Raw genomic sequence first — 21,944 nt, 5'->3', positions numbered from 1 at the left:
GCAGAACTCAACCAGAACAAAAAAGCAGAGTGCCGTCGTCCTTTGAATAGCGCACAGACGCGTCTGTGTTGTCCGACTTCGAATTCTGGGCCGTGAAGCCGGAATTGCGAATTGTTAATGCTCGTTGGTGAATTTAATGATCGATTAAAATTATTTACTCGGATGAAAGTGATTAACACGTTATTTACATGTGATTAAGGGTCATGAAAGCAATAAAACATGGATAAGACGGATTATTACGAATTAACATGATGGAATAATGACAGAAGTGAAAAATATTAATGAGTCAAACAAATTAATTGAATTAACTAGGTTAGATACGATAGATTAATGATGAATATACGATGAACATGCTAATAAGCGGATGTAAACTATATCAAAGGCGAATTCCAGAAACCCAATATTGATGAATTGAATCTCTACAACCCGGAATTGAATTTAATGACGAAAACCCGCAAATATTGGATTATAAGGGATTTAAGTCGGATTTGTGATGATAAAAACATATTAATGACAATGATTATAATATACATGTGAATTATGATGCTATCATGATGAAGAATTAACAAACAAACGAAACAAATAAAGGATTTTGGGATGAATAACGAGAGATTTAACGAAGAAGAAAGGAAGCGAGGAATGCGGCGGCCTCACGAAGAGGCGCAGCAGAATCTGCGCTCCTTCAAGAGGCGCAGCGTTGCTGCGTCCTTTCTCGACGGTTATCTACTGGAAATCCGTAAAAAAGAAGTTTTAAAGCATGGTTTTAGAAATCAGTTTTAATGGTATTTTCGACGTAAACCTTACAATAGATTATACAATAATTAAAATACAATAAATAAAAGAGAGATTATACACCCTCAGACTTACATGTTGACGAAACGAGAAGGACTAAGATATCGATTAGTGATGCTCGACACGAATGCAAAGAAAGTGCCCTCGTAAGAGGAAATCGATTAATTAACTAAGTTGATTATTGGTGTAGTTGGTCAAATTGGTCGGTCATGCAACGGGGAGGCTGGTACTCAGAAGGATCCGAGCTTACGTGGTCGAATGTTCAAGCACGTAGACGCCAAAAAGTAAGAACAAAGTCTAGAATGCAAAGGGAGAAGAGAAGGGCGGACACTCGCGTGTGAAATATGAGGAACGAAAGCTCCTATTTATACTAATCACGTGAAGGAATTAGGGTTTCGGAGACTCTTTGGAAGTGAATCTCGGAAAGATATGAAAAAGATACGAGAAACATGCAGAAAAAGGGCCTGGGAAGAGGCGCAGCAGCCACTGCGTCTCTTGGAAGAGGCGCAGCACCTGCTGCGTCTGTTCCCAAGTGGTTTCCTCCTGCTGAAGAAAGATTTCCGTGTTTGAGTTATGGTAGGACGGAAATAATCCGGTTTTCCTTAATATCTTATGTGAATATTACGGGAAATTGCTTACTAAAAGATAAAATTTATGAAATATGGAATAGAAATATCCGAACATTCCGAACATTCGACTCGGGATTTAGCGGTTATCGAGAAAATGGAGACGGTTTTAGGCCCGGACTCAATGTACTCTAATTCTCACAAAACGACAGATGATCGGGACGTAGATGACAACTAAGAGGTAAACATTAATATTTGAGCAATCACTTGACGATAATCTTACGAACTGTCACAAATCATTCCGCGTATCAAACATGCGGCCCAATCATCACCGGGTGGTTTGCGGAAGGTGCAGAAACGAGGTGTCTACAGACCCGTGACCATATCCTTTTGAGCCAATAACTTCAGTCCTCGAAAATTTAAATGCCCATAGCGAAGATGCCATAACCAATTGTTGTCTTTAGTCATTGCCTGTAAACTCATAATAGTTTTCGGCTGAAGATATAAAGGAAACATACGATTTTTTGTCATACTCACTTTAGTAATTAATTTGGTATTCTTTCCTTTGATTTCACAAACCCCATTCTCAATGTTGATTTTGTGCCCTTTTTCTGTGAGTTAACCTAAACTCAATAAATTCCAAAATATCCCAGGTACATAGTATACATCTACAATGGTAACATTTGTTCCAATTTTTGACTGGATATTAATGTTTCCTTTACCTTTAACAAGAACTTTACTTTTGTTTCCAAAGCTAACTTCACCTTGAACAGATTCATCCAAACATGAGAATAATTCTTTATTCCCTGTCATATGATTACTACAACCCGTGTCTAGATACCAAATATTGCCTGATTCGGCATCTGGTCCTTCTTTACAAGCCAAAACTAATGTTTCCTCTGCTTCTGCAACATTGGCTCGTTCAGCTTGATTGTTATTCAGTTTTGTTCGACATTCCGACGCATAATGTCCGAACCGTTCACACCTATGACACTGAACCTTTGATTTATCCCGACATACAAATGGCGTGCGCTTGTGGTCTCCTGAAGAATTTAAATCTACATTCTTATATTATCCTTTCTATAGGAAAAAATATTTCCACTTCTTCCTCGGCCACGACCTCGTCCACGGCCACCATGATAACCACCATGGTTTGTGACATCTGTCCTACTTTGCAAAGCATGTTCTGAATTAGAACTTTTTCCTCGTTGTCTCATTCTTTGTTCATGTGCCGACAATGAACCCAACAACCTTTCAATATATAAGGTTGATAAATCATGGTTTTCTTCAATAGCGGAAGCGACATTATCAAAGTCCCCATTCAATGAACGTATGATCTTTTGAACTACCCTTTCATCTTTAATATCTTCTCCATTAGTCTTCATTTGATTGACAATGGATTGTACTCGATCAAAATAAACTGAGATTGACTCAGATTCCTCCATGCTCAATGACTCGAATTCTCCTCTCAATGTTTGCAAACGTATTTGCTTAACTCGATCGTCACCTTTGTAGGATTTCTGCAGAATATCCCACGCCTCATGTGATGTCTCAGCCATCGATATTTTCATAAATATAGGCTCCTCCACTGCCTGAAAAATGTGATACAAAGCCTTTTGATCTCTCTTTCTAGTATCTATCAGGGCAGCCTTGGTCTCTTGCGTTAAAGCCTCAAATACTCTTTCATTAGTTTCGTCTCTAAAACCTTTCTCCACAATACTCCACAAATCTTGCGAACGAAAAAACGCCTTTAATTGAATTGACCAATTATCATAATTTTTTGTGTTCAATTTCGGAAGTTGAACTTGAAATGTGGTACTTGTTGATGCTGCCATTATTTTAAATAACAAAAGGGTATGAGCCTACGATGTCTCTGATACCAAATGTAGGAGTAGGAACTTGCGAATTCCAACACCAATATAATATAGAGAAGAGAATAAAATGACTTAGGAAAATATATTAGCTTCTTGATATTGATCAAAGTATTTACAATGCATTTATATAGTTTACAATCCTTCTAAGTTTACTAAAATATTTGTGATGATTATCTTCAGCATTTCTATCACCGTTAATATTATAAATGCAAATCCTATATTTACTTTTTCTAAATATAACTTTTTTGTTTTTCAAGTTTGTTTTTCCTAAATATAACTTTTATGTTTTTCAAGTTTGTTTTTCTTCAGAATTAGGGTTGCCAACAAATCTGAGATTTGTTGTCTTTTTCCTTTTTTTGTTAATTCGGTTCCTTTGTTTATTTGATGGACCATATGCTGGGTTGTAGCATGTGGATTTAAGTTTGGGTGGAACGGAATATGGATCTCCCTGATCCATAAACCGTCTCATTGTATGGTGACACTTTTTTGATATATACACTCACATTTTATCAAAAATAAATAAAAAAAAACAGATAGAAGTGAACAATCCAGAATAACACGATCTAAAACAAAAGTTATTATAAGCTGAAATCTAAGTGAGCTAAAAAACAATTATCAATTCTACTCCCTCCCATCAAAACCAAAGGTAACAGTTGCTTTATCATATTTGCCGATGCACGTTTTGTAACGTGAATATATTTAGTTAGACATTATTAAAAATTATAAAAATTTGATGTTCTTATAGCATTCATGACGATAAATCAAATAAGATCTCACATGATTATATTTAGTTTTATAGATTAAGAATAATATCAAATATTACCTACTGCCATAAATAGTGCCAAAAAGTAAGTGTTATCTTTGGTTTGAATGAGAGGGAATATAATACAATTTGTGATTCTAGTTTATATATACCACTTAAAATCACGCGTTTCATAATCATCATGGGCCTTTACCCATTAACAACCAACAAATTCAAGGAAACAATTTTGTAGTCATTAATTTGTACAATTGCTTGTGCACAAAGAATAGTTTACAAGTTATCAAAAAATACAAAATTTGTCACAAGAAACTCATAATATAAGCATATAATATTTCATTCCATGTATCGGGAACTCCGGGGAGGCACCAATGAAAACAATCAGCAAACCTACTTGGATTTGCTAATTGCTCTTTCGTCAAGGGGTCCCATTGCTTTCTATGAACTGATGGATGTGCCTCTTTTCTATATTCTGATAGTTGTGTTATGTTGAGTACATGTATGTTTACCCCTTTGGACCTCAGATTATCTACTGCCGTCTCGACGATCTGTATCATATTCGGATCTGATCCGCTTCCCCAATAATCTTGTCTTGTTATTGGTTGTGTTTCATTGTAACAATTTGACCCTGTTGCTCCTCCCCATTCTTCGCTCCTGCCATATATATAAGATTTGTTCTCATTATTGCTTTCGTTTCTCAAAGATAAGGAGTTTCGGATCTGTATGAGAGTTAATAATATTTCATAGTATTATTTACATGTGGCTCTCACATAGATACTAAAAACTCTCTTACACTAATTATGAAGTTAGGGGTTTGATTCTTTCACGCGACATAAGTGCGCTCATTTAAATTAAAATAAATAAATAAATAATTGGGATGACAATACTGCAAAAACATGTACTCCGTATTCCGTATTTCCGTGTGTTATTTTAGCCAAGTTGTGATGCATTATTATAAGAGTACCTTTCATGAGTAGGAGACATGCTCATCCAAAAAATTGGAGTTTTGGAATGATTGACATGTATTTCCAACCAATCGGACCATGTCCTCAACGCCATTTCATAACCCTTTAGCATTTCTACCTCCTTGTATATTCCCTCTTGGCTTTCAAAAGATCCCCACCTAACCATCATTTTACATCATACAATGTTAGTTAGTGTTGTATACTTGTCAAAAACAGAAACTTAATTAATGTTATTATTGGTCTTTTTCAGTCCCATATTATATTTTCTATTCTCCGTGAGTAATATTTTAATACTTTCTAAAGGTAAATAAATGATAAAGTATATATGCGTTATTGAGGTTTTTCTAAAAAAAAAAACACTTATCGCATTGTCTCTTGTGTATCGAATTAGGTGGTACAAACATATCGGCATCTAATATAAACACTCCTCCCATTTTACAAGACTATATATAGTTACAATACGTACTAAATTGAGCGAAATAGCAATGTTTTGAATTTTTGATAATACGTTAAAAAGGTACGTAAGTTGTACTTACAAGATCTTCATTCTTGGCCTTCTCCACCAAAGATATGAATCAAAAACGAGGATGTCAGCATCAGTCCAATATCTAGCATGCTTCTCGATTGCTTGGGTACGTACTATTCTCTCGGGCACCCGATGATTTATAGGGTGGTCTGAATTCGACTCCACCAATAATGGTGCCCAATAAAAATCTATGGAGGCATTGTATCCCTTCATTTTAAGATATATCACATTTAGTAACTTACCAAGTTAATTCATTGAAAATCAAAGGTAAATAATAGATAACATTTCAATTTCAAGTTGGACTTACAATAGCTTTGAAAGTGGATAAAGAGCCGTTAGTATGCATAAATCTAAGGGAAGTATTAGGAATTGCTTGCTCCACCAAACACACCATAGAGATCCATTGGCCTCTATTTAGGGAATCTCCAACAAATACAAGTCTTTTGTTCTTTAGAGTCTCTAGCAATGTTGTGGCATTGAATCTTTATTTATCATCATACAAAGAAACAAATAAGTGACCCATAAAACCAAAGGTACTATCTCCGTTACAATGAATAATTTAATTACGTATACTTAAAGCAGAAGTATGGGACGGACTACGGCCGTAGTTTATAAAATCGAAATTTAACCACTAAAGCTAGGTACCACACCCTTCAATAATCATGCTGCAGATTGGTACGGAGCCAAATAATTAAGGTATACTTTTCAAATGTTTGGTTCACAAAGTCATGTGGTTTAGGTCGTTAGGTTCAGTTCACTAATTCATAAGGGTAATTTATGCTGTCAAAGCAAGTAAATTATTGCATATTCTCGTTATGACAAGACCAATTACATCGCACGTCCTTGATTAACGTTATAATAAATACTCCGTAATAATCATGCATTTAACCCGACACAATGAGTAGTGTTTACGTTTTCCTTTATGTTTTGAGGTTTCTTTGTTTAATTGCTTTATATTTTTTTATAGATTATACAACTGGATAATGCTATTGTACATCCAAAATTATTTTAATCTTTCTCTAATACAATTATTAAATCCTAAAATAATAAACCTAAAACAAATCAAATGTAATCCCTCTTCTCCATAATTGTTTCCCTATTCTAACTATTGATCTCCATCTTCTTCTCTTATACAGATTAATCATCTTCTCCCTCTAAATTATTCAATCAACTATTACAACTCTCATTCTTCAATCAAAATCATAAAGAAATTAATCAATTTTTACCATCAATGGTGGACGGACATTTATTGGCTGATGATTGATGGCTCGAATTCTTTATATATCCATCTTTTTCCATTATGCCTTACTTAAGCATCATCTCCCTCTAATTTATTTAATCAACTATTATAACTCTCTTTCTTCAATCGAATCAATTTTTACTATCAATGATTGATGCCTGATGGCTCGAATTCTTCATATTTAAGCTCGAGTTTTATTGTCAATAACACATCTAGTATGTGTAATAGCTCGACTTCTTAGATGACTTGCAAAACCCTTGAGAAATTCAATTGGCAAGTCACGCATTAGGTGGAGCTTTAATGGCTACTGACTGATGGCTCGATTTTTTTTTTATATAAGCTCGAGTTCTATGTTCAATAACACATGTATTATGGGTAATAGTTCGACTTCTTAGATGACTTGCAAAAGTCTTGGGAAATATAATTGACAAGTCATGTTTAATATCATACTAGTTTGGATGCCCGTGCGTTGCAACGGGGTAATTAACTTAGTTAAAAAAAATTGGTTATAAGGTCTTAATATTTACATCTTATATGTAATCATTTATTTAGATATGATCAAAAGTCAAAACATCTTATTTAAGAGACGCAAAAGATGTTAGGTTGATACCTAAGTTCCAAGGATGCCTCATATTTATAATCATAAGACCACTACATCTTATGTTAATCTTTCGATGTGGGACAATTATATTATTTTTATATAATCCTACATTATTTTTCAATGTGGGACATATAACATACTAAGAAGTACACAATTTTATATATGTACAAATTATATGAAATCTATACGCTAATGATATCATTTTTACCACGAATCAAATTATGTTATTTTCATAATTTTCTTAATGATATTTTTTTGCCAAATGAAATGTAAATTTTTTAATATAAAAATTAGAAACATCACTTGAATATATTATAGGAAATAAATTTTATAATAATTAAAAGATTCTCCACTTTATTTTTTACATCAAAAAATATTATTTATAATACTTTCTTAAATTAATTTTTAAGATCACCCCACCTTATGTGAATTTTCTAATGTGGGACAATTCAACTATTTATATATAGTATATTTACTACACCTACATTATTTTATCAATGTGGGACAAATAACACACAAAAAAGTACACCATCTTTTTTGCACCTATTTCGATATCCAACCCGATTTAATAATGAGAAAATATTATACTATCTATTTATATTTGTACGTTTTTTTCCATTTTTTGTCATAATTAAAATATGTACAAATGATATGATTTAAATTACATTTTTTTCCTAACACGACTTTTAAGATGTAATTGAGGGACAATAGAATGTATAAACAAATGCAAAATATTTCTTTTTTCTGGTGCGATTTTGATTAATGGTTAAAAATTATGATGTATTTTAGTTACTCAAATGTAATGAGTCATAATAATTACCTATATTTGTAAGTTAAAAAGATTTAATTCTACTATTTATCAAAGTAAAAAAGCTCATTATTGATTTCTTTGTGGATTCAAGATCTTTTTATGCAACACTTGATTGTATTATAATTCATAAATTTTCTATTTTAGTGCAGAGATTATCATTATATGATACAAACAAATTTATTTATATTTAGCACCCATTTTATTTTTTAATTATGACTTTGTCTTAAATAAAGTTATTATACTATCGATTGTCTTAAAATAAATATTATAATATCACTAATATAGTAATATATAATCGCTTTTATAAATATCTACGTGATTAATATTTGTATGGTATTGTTGTTGATGGGGCATATTCTGTGCCCTCTGACCAAGTCAACATGATGGGGCATATTCTGCACCCTCTGACCAAGTCAACATATTGAGCAAGGTCAAGGATATCCACAGCAAGTCAACGACTTAGACAGCCTAACCGACGCAACCTGTCGGCCTGATGGGGCATATTCTGTGCCCTCTGACCAAGTCAACATGATGGGGCATATTCTGCACCCTCTGACCAAGTCAACATATTGAGCAAGGTCAAGGATATCCACAGCAAGTCAACGACTTAGACAGCCTAACCGACGCAACCTGTCGGCCTGTCTCTTGTGCCTCGGCTAGGACAACTAGCCAGCCGGGCACATATCCGCGAACTTATATCCAAGACCCCTCGGCGGCGAGTCATCAGTGCCCGCCGGCCTGCCATGGGTCCATCAGCCGAGGGTACATCAGTCTTTCCACCTGCTAGCCACTTGGCCACTTGGCCACTACGTGACAAAAGGTGAAAGTCTATAAATACTCCTCAACCCTCATTGAGGAGAGGATCCACAATTCAACCTAAGAATCACTATTCATCTGGTAATATCTTCCTTATCTCTCTACAATACATACTTCGCCAAGTAACCACAACTTACCTCTCTAAGTTACTGACTTGAGCGTCGGAGTGAGTTCGCTCGGTCCAAAGCCGAGCCCTCAGTTTGTTCACTGTTTCAGGAGACCGAAAGGAGAAGCCAACCAAAGACGTCATTTTACAAGCACGGGTGGTAACAAATAACTGCTCTGGAATTACACCCGGAACAATTGGCGCCGTCTGTGGGGATAAGATACTAGAAGCTAGTCACATTCATTCCCAAACAAAAAACAAAAACCCACCCAAAAAGCTAAGAAGATGTCAAAACAACAAGAGGTATTCGTGACTGACGAAACCGAATTCTACCATGAGGATACCGTCCACAATTCTGGTGTTGCGCAGCCCTCCACCGTCCTAGTAATTCAGCCGGAGTACGGGATGCCAATAATACCAGATACGCCGCTGCCTGCCAACCAGGTCACCATCATGGGACATGTGGTTGATGCAGCGAAACTGAAGCTACTCCTGGATATAATCGTAGTACGCCAGCTCACACTTTGTCACACCGACAAGAGCGGCGGAACCCGTCCAGAAGACCAGGGCCCAAAATGTGACTTCAAGAGACTTAAACGGAGCACTGGAAGAAGCTGGCCCTGTCGAGACGCCGGGGGAGCCCAGAATGCTAGTGGTAGACCTGAGTCCTTCCCGCACTCGCGAGAGGACGGCGTCGCCGCAGCACCGACGAGGCATTCCCCAGAGGAGTGAAAGAAGTCCGACTCGCCAGAGTCGGAGAAGAAGCCCGACTCACCAGAGTCGGAGAAGAAGCCCTTCCCGCCACGGGGAGAGGAGCCGGACTAGGGATATGAGGAGCCGATCGCCGCGTATTGTTCGACACGTGGTCGATTGGCCCCTCGGCGCCTCGTCCTAGCTACCCCGTGTCCGACTAAGCCGGGTTGCCACCCATAGCATACAAAGGAGAAGGCGACCCAACCGACCACGTAGAGGCTTACGAGTCTCACATGTCGGTATGGGAGCAACCCGATGAGGTTTGGTGCCGAGTCTTCCCAACGACACTGCATGGGATGGCACAAAGTTGGTACAAGGGGCTACCCGACGATCGGTATCTTTGTTACGCCAACCTAAAGGACACATTCCTAGCCCAGTATTCTTGCAACAAGAGGAGGGCCGTGGAGACCTCGGACCTCCTGACTATCAGACAGGAGGGAGGCGAGTCTCTCCGAAGTTATGTGAAGAGGTTCGACGCCAAGGTTCAGCAGATTCGTGAGCTGAACAGCGAACTGGCGGCCTTCGCGCTGATGAAAGGCCTCCCAAGAGGGGACCTAAAGAATGAGCTCATCAAGTGCGGCGGCCTGAACCTGGAGTCCGCCAGGAAGATGGCCGATCAAGCCATAAAAGTGGAGGACTACCACAAAACCTGGGTAGGCCCCAGCGAGGCCGGGCACTCAGAGAGAAAGGGCCGCCGGGAGGACAACCCAGACGAAAGACGCCGTGACGATAATAGGTCACGGTCTGACAGATCTGCCAGGAAGCAGAGCTCGACGGGCGCCGGGGGGAGTTCGGGAACGTACCACCAAAAGCGGTACAACGATCACACCCCCCTGGTTGTATCTGCCGCCGAGGTCTTCGCCCTGAGCAAGGGCGAGGGCCAGAAGTGGGAAAGGCCCCCCAAGCCGAAGGGAGACGGTGACACGAGCCAGTACTGTGAGTACCACGGCCACACCGGTCACCTTACTGACAATTGCCGGCATCTGAAGAATGCCATTGAAGAGTTGATCCGGAAGGGGAGCCTCGGCAAGTATGTTGCCAAAGGCCAAAAGACTGATGCCGGCGGCTCAAATAAGAAATCCGTCTTCGAATGAATAGGAGTGATCCATGTTGTCATCGGGGGCAACGAGAACGGTGGGTCCGCTCATGGGCACAAACGGCACCTGAACGAGCTGTATCAGGCTATCAACTTTGTGCCAAAAACAGCGGCCACCGCTTCCAACATCCCCGGTATAACTATTGGGAAGGAGGACTACGAGGGAGTCATCGCCCCTCACAGCGACCCACTTGTAGTCCACTTGGACATATCCAACCACCTGGTCAAGAGGTGCCTGATTGACACAGGCGCCTACACGAACATTATGTTCAGGGAGTGCTTTCTGGGGCTCGGCCTGAAGATTGAGGACTTGGGCCCCTGCACCAATCCGCTGTACAGCTTTTCCGGAGCCGGCCTGGTACCCCTGGGGTCAATCAGGTTGCCAGTGATGTTCGGCGAGGGAGATGCGGCTAAGAATATCCTAGCTGAGTTCGTGGTCATCGACGGCTCGTCCGCCTACAACGTTCTCATATGCCGAGTCACTCTAAGTGAGGCCGACGCAGTGATGTCCATCCGGGCCCTGACACTGATGTATGTCTCGGACCGGGGGGAAGCGCATAAGCTCGTCTCCAAGAACGAGAAGGACGAGGTGGTCAACACCCAGATATCCGCCAGAGGGTGCAACATGCAATCCCTCAAAGTGGCAAAGCAGTCAGAGAAGGGGAAGAGCCCATCCTTGCAGCAGGAGGAAGACCCGATGAATACCAACGTCGGCATGGTTGGAGGAACCCCGACCGTCCAAGAAGAACCGCATCCCGGCATATGGGAAATAACTACTGACGGGCCCCCTACGGCGAACGCTCGAGCCGCATCCTTATCACCCCGGCCCAAACGGGGACGTGTTTAAGCACGCCTTGAAATTTACCTTCTCGGCCTCAGACAACGCATCCGAATACGAGGCGGTGGTAAAGGGAGTCGAGTTAGCTAGGGCTGCCGGGGCGGAGCACGCCGTGGTAAAAACATGCTCACTCTTAGTGGCTAATCAAATCAGAGGAGAGTACGAGACTCGGGACGACGGGATGGTAAGATACCTGGAAAGGGTAAAAGCCGACACTTCGAAGTTGAAATCCTTCCAGATACAATGCATTCCTGTGTCCGAGAACAACCGAGCCGATGCTCTCTCAAAGCTTGCCGTTCAACCATCAAGAATATCGCGAACCGTCTTGGTGGACATCGGAATGCCAAAAGCATTACTGAGACCGTCGGCATGGTGGGCGACATAGAGGCCGAGACGACGTGGATGACTCCGATAATGAAGTACAAACTGATGAATGAGTTGCCGGAGGACCGCAGTCTCTCACAGAAGATAAAGAGGATCGCAGCAAGATACTTGGTGTTTGAAGGAGAATTATACAGGAGGTCCGTGACAAGGCCACTCTTGAAGTGTGTCGGTCCAACCGACGCGGAGCTAATACTGACAGAAATTCACGAAGGCATCTGCGGCCATCACATGGGGGCAAGAACACTAGCCCACAAAGCTTTCCGAGCCGGCTACTTCTGGCCCACCATGCTTGCGGATTCCAGAGCCAAAACAAAAAAGTGCAACAACTGTCAAATGCATGCTCCGGTGATACATGCGCCATCCCGAGACCTGCAGCCGGTACTTAGTCCCCTTCCTTTTGCACAGTGGGGGATGGATCTCCTAGGGCCATTTCCAACGGCATCCGGCGGAAGAAAGTTCTTGATCGTCGCCGTTGACTACTTCACCAAATGGATTGAAGCTGTAGCAGTACCTGCGAAGACGACGGCGGCCGTAAGAAAGGTAATCTGGGAAAATGTCATAACTCGTTTTGGGTTACCCCAGGTCATGGTATTCGACCACGGCCGAGAGTTTTGGAGTGACACAATAATGAGCTGGCTGGAGGAACTTGGTATCAAATTTGCATACTCCTCCGTCTGTCACCCACAGAGCAACGGACAGGCGGAGGCAGCCAATAAAACAATCCTCAACGGTTTGAAGAAGACAGTTGAAGACCTAAAGGGAAGATGGGCCGATGAACTACCCGGCGTCTTGTGGTCCCTGCGAACCACGGAGAAAGAAGCAACGGGGTACAGTCCATTCCACCTAGTCTATGGGTCCGAAGCAGTCCTGCCAATTAAAGCAACGGTGCCAACATACAGAACGACCACCTTTAACCCGGTTGAAAATGAGGAAGGTTTAAGAACCTCCCTAGACCTGGTCGAAGAAAGCCGAGATACAGCACGCCTCAACTTGGCGGATACGAACCGAATGAAAAGAGCCTACAACCGAAGAGTCCACAAAAGGGACTTAAAAGTAGGAGACCTAGTCCTAAGAAAGTCGGCCGCCACCAACAAAGGGAACATTCATGGCAAATCGACGGCTAATCGGGAAGGTCCCTACAAAGTGGTTGAAGAAATGAGGCCGGGTACATACCGGCTGACAGACATGGAGGGTGTGCCTTTGATGAGCCATTGGAACACTGACAATCTCAGGAAATACTTTGTATAGCGGCGGAGGTGCCCAAAGACAACTGTGGGCACCCCGATGCATGTTTATATCTAATGAAGAATCATCCAAGTTTCCATCAGTGTTCATTTCCCCCCATAGTCACTATCAAGAAGCAGGCGCCACGGCAGTCACCCCAAGAAGTAGACGCTACGGCAGTCACCCCAAGAGGTAGACGCCGCAGCAGTCACTCCAAGAGGTAGACGCCATGGCAGTCACCATCAAGAAATAGGCGCCACGGCGATCACCCCAAGAAGTAGACGCTACGGCGATCACCCCAAGAGGTAGACGCCGCAGGCGTCACTCCAAGAGGTAGACGCCACGGCGATCACCATCAAGAAACAGGCGCCACGGCAGTCACCCCAAGAAGTAGACGCTACGGCAGTCACCCCAAGAGGTAGACGCCGCAGCAGTCACTCCAAGAGGTAGACGCCGCGGCAGTCACTATAAGGAGGCCACTACCAGCGCAGTTGATACTCGCAAAAGCGATCAGCATGACTTAGGAACGTTAAACACAGTTGAGATACGCATTCTAACTGCCTCGGCCAGACCGAGGTAGAAACAAAAGAAGCGATCAATTAATAACGTAAGAAGACAACTCAGACGAAGACAAGAAAAGACCTCGGCCAAGCCAGAGGCAAAATAAGCAAACTCTTATTAAAAATGATAACAGGTTACAAGTGAGGAAAATACAGACGACGGCCGTCCCCATAGGGATAAGCCAAAACACAACCTACCAAAGTTGTACAAAATACAAGGAAAAGAAAGGCAAAAGGTTACAGACGTATCATTTAAGCGCCAAAAGATGGCAGGGAGGAAAGGCTTAATAATTGGCTCCCGAACAGCTACAGCTATCCGAGACGCCGGGTGAGCCTGGTGACGACCGCCCGTCTCCCTATGCCCGTTCTTTGCCATCGCGGCGTTAGCGGCATCATCTTTGATGGGCGACCCAGAAGCTGTCTTGGCAGTCTCAGCTTTCTCAGCAGCCTCAGCCTCAGCTTTCTTGGCAGCCTCAGCTGCCCTTGCCCTCTTAGCTTCCTCCTTGGCCGCCTTAGTCTTCTCAGCAAGGGCTGCCTTCTCCGCGGCCACCTCTTCCTCCTTCTTCACCCTTACCTCCTCCTTGGCCTTCTCCTTCGCGGCTTCCTCCTTAGCTTCGAGCTTGTCATCAAACAGCTCGTCAAATTTGTCCCACGGAAAGGAGCCATCAAGAGGGAAGAGCTCCCCAATCACTTCCCTCGGGCGACTTCTTCGGCCCGAGTCCGTGTTGGGCGCACATGTTAGGGAGGAGAACGGTTTGGAGTGTCTCAATGTCCTCCTCCCTTTGGGCGATGATAGCATCCTTGTTCCGGACCACCTTCCCCTGGGCCTGGAACAAGCCCCTAAATTCGTCCCTCTGCGTGCGGTAAAGGTTGGCATGCTTCTGAACGAGGTCACGCATCTCCAAAGCGGACTTGCGGCTTCAGCCGCCGCAGCCTCGGCCTTGGCTCTCTCAGCAAGGACCTCCTTTTCGGCGTCCTCCCTGAGTTTTCTCTCAGCACGGACTGCCTCTTCAGCCTCAGCCTTGGCCCCTTTTAGCCTCCTTGTTGGCCGCGTCGAGTTCAAGCCTTAGTCGCTCGAGCTGTGGGGCAGCTTCAGCCATGGTCTTCTCTTGCTCCACAATAAGAGCACCGGCCGTATCAGCCCACTTCGCCAGTAACCTGATCAAACTTAGGCCCTCCGACTTAATCTGGAGGGGGGTAGGCTTCGGGAAGGAGGTGACAACGGTGGCATCTCGACCACTTGCTTGCGCAGTTTTCCCCTCGGCACGCCGTTCAATAGTGTGTCCGGTGGACGGCAGCGGTTGATCTACAAAAAATTCAATCAAATCATCCATGTCAACATTCATGGACAAACCAGAGAGCCTGTCATCAGGAACGCCCAATGAACCGGCTAAGTCTGAGCCATAGGATAGATCAGTACCAGGCTTGGACTTTTTGGTCGGAGGGCCCATTTCCTTGCCGCCCTCGGTAGCAGCAGATGTAGACTTTTTCCTCTTAAGGACAAGGGGAGATTCCTCCGCATCAGAGTCCCCCCCATTGGTAATATCAACAATCACCACCGTCTCCTTCTGGACTGAAGGGATGGGAGGAGGAACGGACGTCGACGCCGTCGCCGCCGAAGACTTTGTTTTCCGTGTTCGGCGCGGCATGTTACTAGCAACCTTCGCCTGGGCCGCCTCCACATTCAAGCCTTTCAGCTTCTGATCCATGAGGTCATTCGGCGACGTTCTGCGATCACGGGCTAGAGCCTTAGGATGCAAATCAGGAACGGTCTTATCCTTGTGCGGCCCCCATTCTCCGGAGGATATCCTCGATGTGTCCGGTCCAAAGTGGTCTGCGAAGGAAACACAACAAGAGTTAAGTATAAAAACTAAATCAAAATTCAAAGAAACAGAAACATTGAGAGCAGAGATGGGCCTCACACCGACCCACTCACCCTGTGCTAGGGCCGGTATGAGGCCGACATGGCAGAGCAGCTCATCCTGAAGAATGATCTGCGTCGGGGGAATCCATCTTTTCGGCAACCCACTCTTGTCCACCTCAAAAAGCCTCATCGCCAGCCTCTCATCCGCATTAAGAGGGACCTTGTCGGCGTCCATCTTAAGCTTATTCCGGGTGACCCATCTGTCATGCTCCGCCTTAGTCTCGCACCGCAAATTAACTTGGTGCTGAAAGGACCGGGCAATGGGATAGTCATCCGGCACCTCAACGTACACCCACCGATCTTTCCAGTCTTTGCAGGAAGTAAGCTTATCAACGGAGACGTAACCCGGCTCCATCTGCACGCTGTACCATCCGACGCGACCAGGAAATGACGGCCGAAGATGGTGAAGCCGACGGAATAAATTAACCGTTGGGACCTCCCCCTTGAAGAGACAGAGCCAGACAAAGCCGACTATGGTCCTGATAGCCAAGGGGTGCAGTTGGGCCACGGCGACGTTCATGGCTCTAATAATGGCCATAACATATTCGTTCAGCGGAAACCGGAGCCCGTACTCCAAGTGCCGGATGTATACGCCGATGCAACCCGGTGGAGGGCAACAGACGACCTGACCCTCCTCAGGGACAACAATTTTGTATCCCCTGCCGAAGTAGAAATGGCCTTCGAAGAATGTTTCGCCGGAACAACTGGCGAATTTGTGGGTCCAAGCACGGTCAGGGCCGGCCTTACAGGCGTCGCCATGGTCCATGATGAGCTGCCTCCCCTCATTAGGACGATTCCTTCCAACATCCTCGCCGACATCATCAAAGTCCTCATCAGTTTCGGCGTCATCCTCCCAATCCTCCAAAACTTTTGGGTCGATTTCGGGAGAAGGGGACCTAGGGCCCCCAGACCTTAGCGGGACGGCGGCCAGTGCCTCCTCCTCGTCAAGACGCGACGGGGAACCCCCCGGCGCACGATTACTAGGACCGGCATCAGCAGAAGACATGATTCACAACGAAGACTTAACAATGAAAAAGTTAAAAATTTATTTGTTTACCTCGAAGAAAGTGCTACGCCGGAGTAACGATTCTGAAAGCTAGGGAGAAGTTTCGTCAAAGAGGGCTAGAAAGAATAAAATTTTTTAGAGAAAATGAAATTGGTGGCCAATTTCAGGGACTAACTGCCCTATTTATAGGGGAAAGCCCATGAAGAAGGACCAATCAGGGCACAACCCATGAAACGTCACCAATCGGCGAATGTACACGTGTCAGACATGCAACCACGGAATGTCAATCGTTGCAACAGTTGAACGTCAATCAATGCAACAGTGACCAAGCGTCTTCAACACGCCCCTTCATATCTCTTCGCCTATTCATCTTCCTCAACAAATTCCTAGGTATCTGTTCTCCGCCGGCCACATGATCAACCAAGCTTGTCAGCACCGGCTGGGGGCAATCAAAAGCACACGGCGCTCACAACCTCGGTCTCGGCCAGCGTCACTCTCTTTTCCACATCGGATGTCCATTACACATCCATGTGGAGGGGGGATATGGTACGGCCTAAGCAGAACCAAGCCGAGGAAGAAGAAGCCGGGGCAGACGATTTTTTCAAACTTGCACAGAATATACGCTCAACATACATCGGAGCCCATACCACGGCATAGACTACGCTGGGGGCAAATTGATGGGGCATATTCTGTGCCCTCTGACCAAGTCAACATGATGGGGCATATTCTGCACCCTCTGACCAAGTCAACATATTGAGCAAGGTCAAGGATATCCACAGCAAGTCAACGACTTAGACAACCTAACCGACGCAACCTGTTGGCCTGTCTCTTGTGCCTCGGCTAGGACAACTAGCCAGCCGGGGCACATATCCGCGAACTTATATCCAAGACCCCTCGGCGGCGAGTCATCAGTGCCCGCCGGCCTGCCATGGGTCCATCAGCCGAGGGTACATCAGTCTTTCCACCTGCTAGCCACTTGGCCACTTGGCCACTACGTGACAAAAGGTGAAAGTCTATAAATACTCCTCAACCCTCATTGAGGAGAGGATCCACAATTCAACCTAAGAATCACTATTCATCTGGTAATATCTTCCTTATCTCTTTACAATACATACTTCGCCAAGTAACCACAACTTACCTCTCTAAGTTACTGACTTGAGCGTCGGAGTGAGTTCGCTCGGTCCAAAGCCGAGCCCTCAGTTTGTTCACTGTTTCAGGAGACCGAAAGGAGAAGCCAACCAAAGACGTCATTCTACAAGCACGGGTGGTAACAAATAACTGCTCTGGAATTACACTCGGAACAGTTGTAATTAAGGTTTGTTGTTAATACAAACTCTTATAATAACTCTCTAAGATAATTTTTAAGCGATTCGAAAGATTTTGGGTTGATACCCCTAAGTTATGACTCATATTTATAATCATGTGATACCTCACCTCATGATAATCTTCTAATGTGAGACAATTCAACTATTTATATGTAGTATATTTACCACACCTACATTATTTTTCAATGTGGGACAAACAATATACTTAGAAATACACCATCTTTTTCACACCTAATTCGACATCTAACCCAGTTTAATAATAATAATAATAAGCAAATACTATAGGAGTACTATTTATTAATATTCGTATAATACATTTTTTTTAACTTCTTATCGTAATTAAAATATGCGCAAATAATATGATACTATATTCTAATGCTAGCATTTATTTACCACGAATCTAATTATATAATTTTTCAAAAAAAAAAATTATGTTACTTTGTTGCTAAATGAGATGTATAAGTTTTTATATAAAAATTATAAACATTATTTGGACATATAAAAAATATATATATCATATCGTGGAGTTAATGATATAAACTCTTAAGAGTTCTCCAAGATAATGTTTAAGAGACTCAGAAGGTTTTGGGTTGGTATTTAGATTCTAAGGATACCTTCTATTTATAATCATATGATCACCCAACTTATGCTAAACTTTCGATGTGGGATAATTCTATTATTTATACGTAATATATTCACCACACCAACATATTTTTCAATGTGGGACAAATAACATACTTAGAAATACACCATCTTTTTCGTACATAATTCGACATCTAACTCAGGTTAATAATAATGAACAAATACTATACTCCTTCGATTCAAGACCAAATACAACATTCCTTTTTTTACACTATTCATGAACGAATAGAATCTTTACGATTTCTTGCAATATGTAAGACAAAATATGGTCATGTGGGATCTTATTTGATTCACCTATAAAGTATAATGAGAATATTAAATTTGAAATTTTTTATAATGTAAACTTAAAGATATTTACGTTGTAATTTGTGTCTTGGCAAGTGCGTAAATGAAAATGTTGTATTTGGTCTTGAATGGAGGGAGTACTATTTATTAATATTCGCATGTTTTTTTTTATAATATTTTTTTGCAAATGAGATGTATAAGTTTTTATATATAGATTTTAAACATCACTTGAATATAATACATAATATAGAAAAAATATGTATATATAATACTGTGAAGATACATAATATAGAAAAAATATGTATATATATCATACTGTGAAGATAATGATATAAACTCTTAAGAGCTCTCCAAAACAATACTTAAGAGACTCAAAAGGTTTTTGGTTGGTATATAGGTTCCAATGATGACTTCTATTTATAATCATAGGATTACCCACCTTATGTTAATCTTTCGATGTGGGACAATTATATAATTTATACGTATTATAATCACCACACTAACATTGTTTTTCAATGTGGGACATATAACATATTAAAAGAAGTACACCATCTTTAATACTCGTATGTGCAAATCATATGAAATATATAATCTAATGAAAGCATTTTTTGCCACGAATCTAATTATATTATTTTCATAATTTTTATAACGACATTTTTTTGTCAGATGAAATGTCAAAGTTTTTATATAAAAATTAGAAACTTCTCATGAATATAAAATAGGAAATATAGATATTATAATAATTAAAAGATTCTCCACTTTATTTTTTATGTGGAAAATATTATTTATGAAACTTTCCTAAATTAATTTTTGATGATGTGGACGCTCTAGAATCGCTCGAAAAAACTCTTTTTTATGTATATATATAGACTGTTCAGCAACAGATTAATAAGGATTTGTATACAAAATTTCAACAAAAAACTCTACATTACAATTAGAATCAAAATACTCTATGTAGACTCAAAATCTCATGTAATTAAAATGTTGTTGAACCATTAGTAGATGTAATGACAAGAACTCGAAACATATACTAAAAATATGAAGAATTGTTGGAATGGGTAAACATAAGCTCAAAATATATAGCCCGAGTTCTTTATATATTAGCTCGAATTCTAGCCAGTTGTATAATGAGCATTATACAACTAAATGTAGAATCCTATTTGTAAACTATTTGTGCTTTATATTAACACAAATTCTACATGTGCTAATTAATTACTTTTGAAGAATTTAATATTTGTTCAAACTCAAACAAAAAAACCACTCAAATAATGTCCGACTTTTGAAAAAAACCTGTATGAACTTTATGAAGTTATGAATTTGCCTTAATATGCGTTATTTTAGTAAGTACTTTAAATAATATAATCAATCATAGACATGTTATAGAATACGATATACTCCCTCCGTCCCGGTCAATTGTTGTCCTTTGGTTTTGGCATAAAGACCAAGGATAGAGGAGGGGGTCAATTACTAAATGGCAAGTGGAACAAATTGAGTATGAATGATCAAATTGCTTATCAAGTTCATTCTTAAAATAGAAAGGACAACAAATGACTGAGATACCACAATATGAAAAAGAACAACAAATGACCGGGGGAGAGGGAGTATGAAATATAGTTGATTTTATTGTGATTATTATACTAACTGAGTTCTATAAATAAAAGTCTTAGGTAAAACGATAACAAAATAATATAAAATCATAGTATAACGACGGTTCGTATAACTTAAGAATGTTACTAAACCTGTTTCTAGAGGATATAAAATAGTTTTAAACAAGTATTTGAATAAAGAGCCTTACACAAATATTGGTGGAGAGGATCAACATTGTATATAACACACTATAAACAAATAAAAAGAGGTTTTATGATAAGTCATAAGTTCATCATGAAATCGTCTCATACAAGAATTAATGATATGGAAATACTTAAATTGACTGAAATTTAAACTGCTCATGCATTTTTATTATTAAAGCCAATAACTGTAATTTGAAAGTGTAGTTAAAAATGGAAATGAGAGAAAGAAAGAACCTAGGAAGATCACAATGGTGAGGTTGCCATTTCCAAAATTGATAGCTCAAATCTTGACGTCCAAATTTGTGACAAGCAAGTTGATCTGACATAAACGAACATTCTTTCTCTTTATACAATGGGTATGATTCATTATCATACACCCATTTCCCTTTAAAATAATCACATTCTTGTTCTTCTATTATCATTTCCACTTCTTCTATGACCTTCCTGCTACTTATACCATCCTCCGTCACTTGATTTTGCGATGTCGACGACGAAGTTTCGTCCTTTGTAAAATGAAGAACAGAAATCCAAACAATGAAAATTAAGATAATTGTAAGGATCTGGAAATTGCTTCGTATTCCCCTTGTTGAAGCTAACATTATGCTTGTATTATTTTTTACGTGTAAACAATAAGTTTGTTAAATTGTCATGGTTATTAAGGATTGGATTGGAAAATGAGTAGGTGAAAAAGGTAGGGGAGGTTGTTTTAGTGGGTTATAGTTTTGGTGTATATGGATTAGGAATAGTAATATATTAATGGGTAGGGTTAAGAAACACCTTACTGAAAGCAACAACAAAGAATTTGTACATTAATAACCCTACTAGTATAGATCCCGCGCAAATGCGCGGTTTTTTAGATAGGGATATTAGAGAATGTAACAATTATACTATTGGTATTTTAATAATGTAAATCCCGCACATTTGCAGTATATATAGAGGTTTTATTTTTAGTTATTATTTAAATATTTTAAATTGATACATTATTAATTTTTCATATTTTTCATATACCTCATCGAATTTCGATATGAGAAAAAAATGAACTATGAACTAATCAAGAAAA

The 21,944-nt window shown here is 40.9% G+C and overlaps 1 protein-coding gene across 1 annotated transcript; it reads right to left on the bottom strand.

Annotated features, from left to right (window-relative positions):
• Window positions 1–4,118: 4,118 nt before the first annotated feature.
• Window positions 4,119–21,579, bottom strand: LOC141633486 (protein trichome birefringence-like 34). The gene is made up of 5 exons (XM_074445945.1): window positions 21,119–21,579; window positions 5,791–5,965; window positions 5,494–5,690; window positions 4,957–5,115; window positions 4,119–4,646 (listed from the first exon to the last, which is right to left on the bottom strand). The coding sequence occupies exons 1-5, from the start codon at window positions 21,481–21,483 to the stop codon at window positions 4,295–4,297; spliced, it is 1,248 nt and encodes a 415-aa protein (XP_074302046.1). The 5' UTR covers window positions 21,484–21,579; the 3' UTR covers window positions 4,119–4,294.
• Window positions 21,580–21,944: the final 365 nt, after the last annotated feature.

Source organism: Silene latifolia, chromosome Y, assembly GCF_048544455.1.
Source record: "Silene latifolia isolate original U9 population chromosome Y, ASM4854445v1, whole genome shotgun sequence".
Classification (NCBI taxonomy): domain Eukaryota; kingdom Viridiplantae; phylum Streptophyta; class Magnoliopsida; order Caryophyllales; family Caryophyllaceae; genus Silene; species Silene latifolia.
Note: the sequence above shows the minus strand (reverse complement) of the source record. Positions and strands in the feature narration are given on the sequence as shown.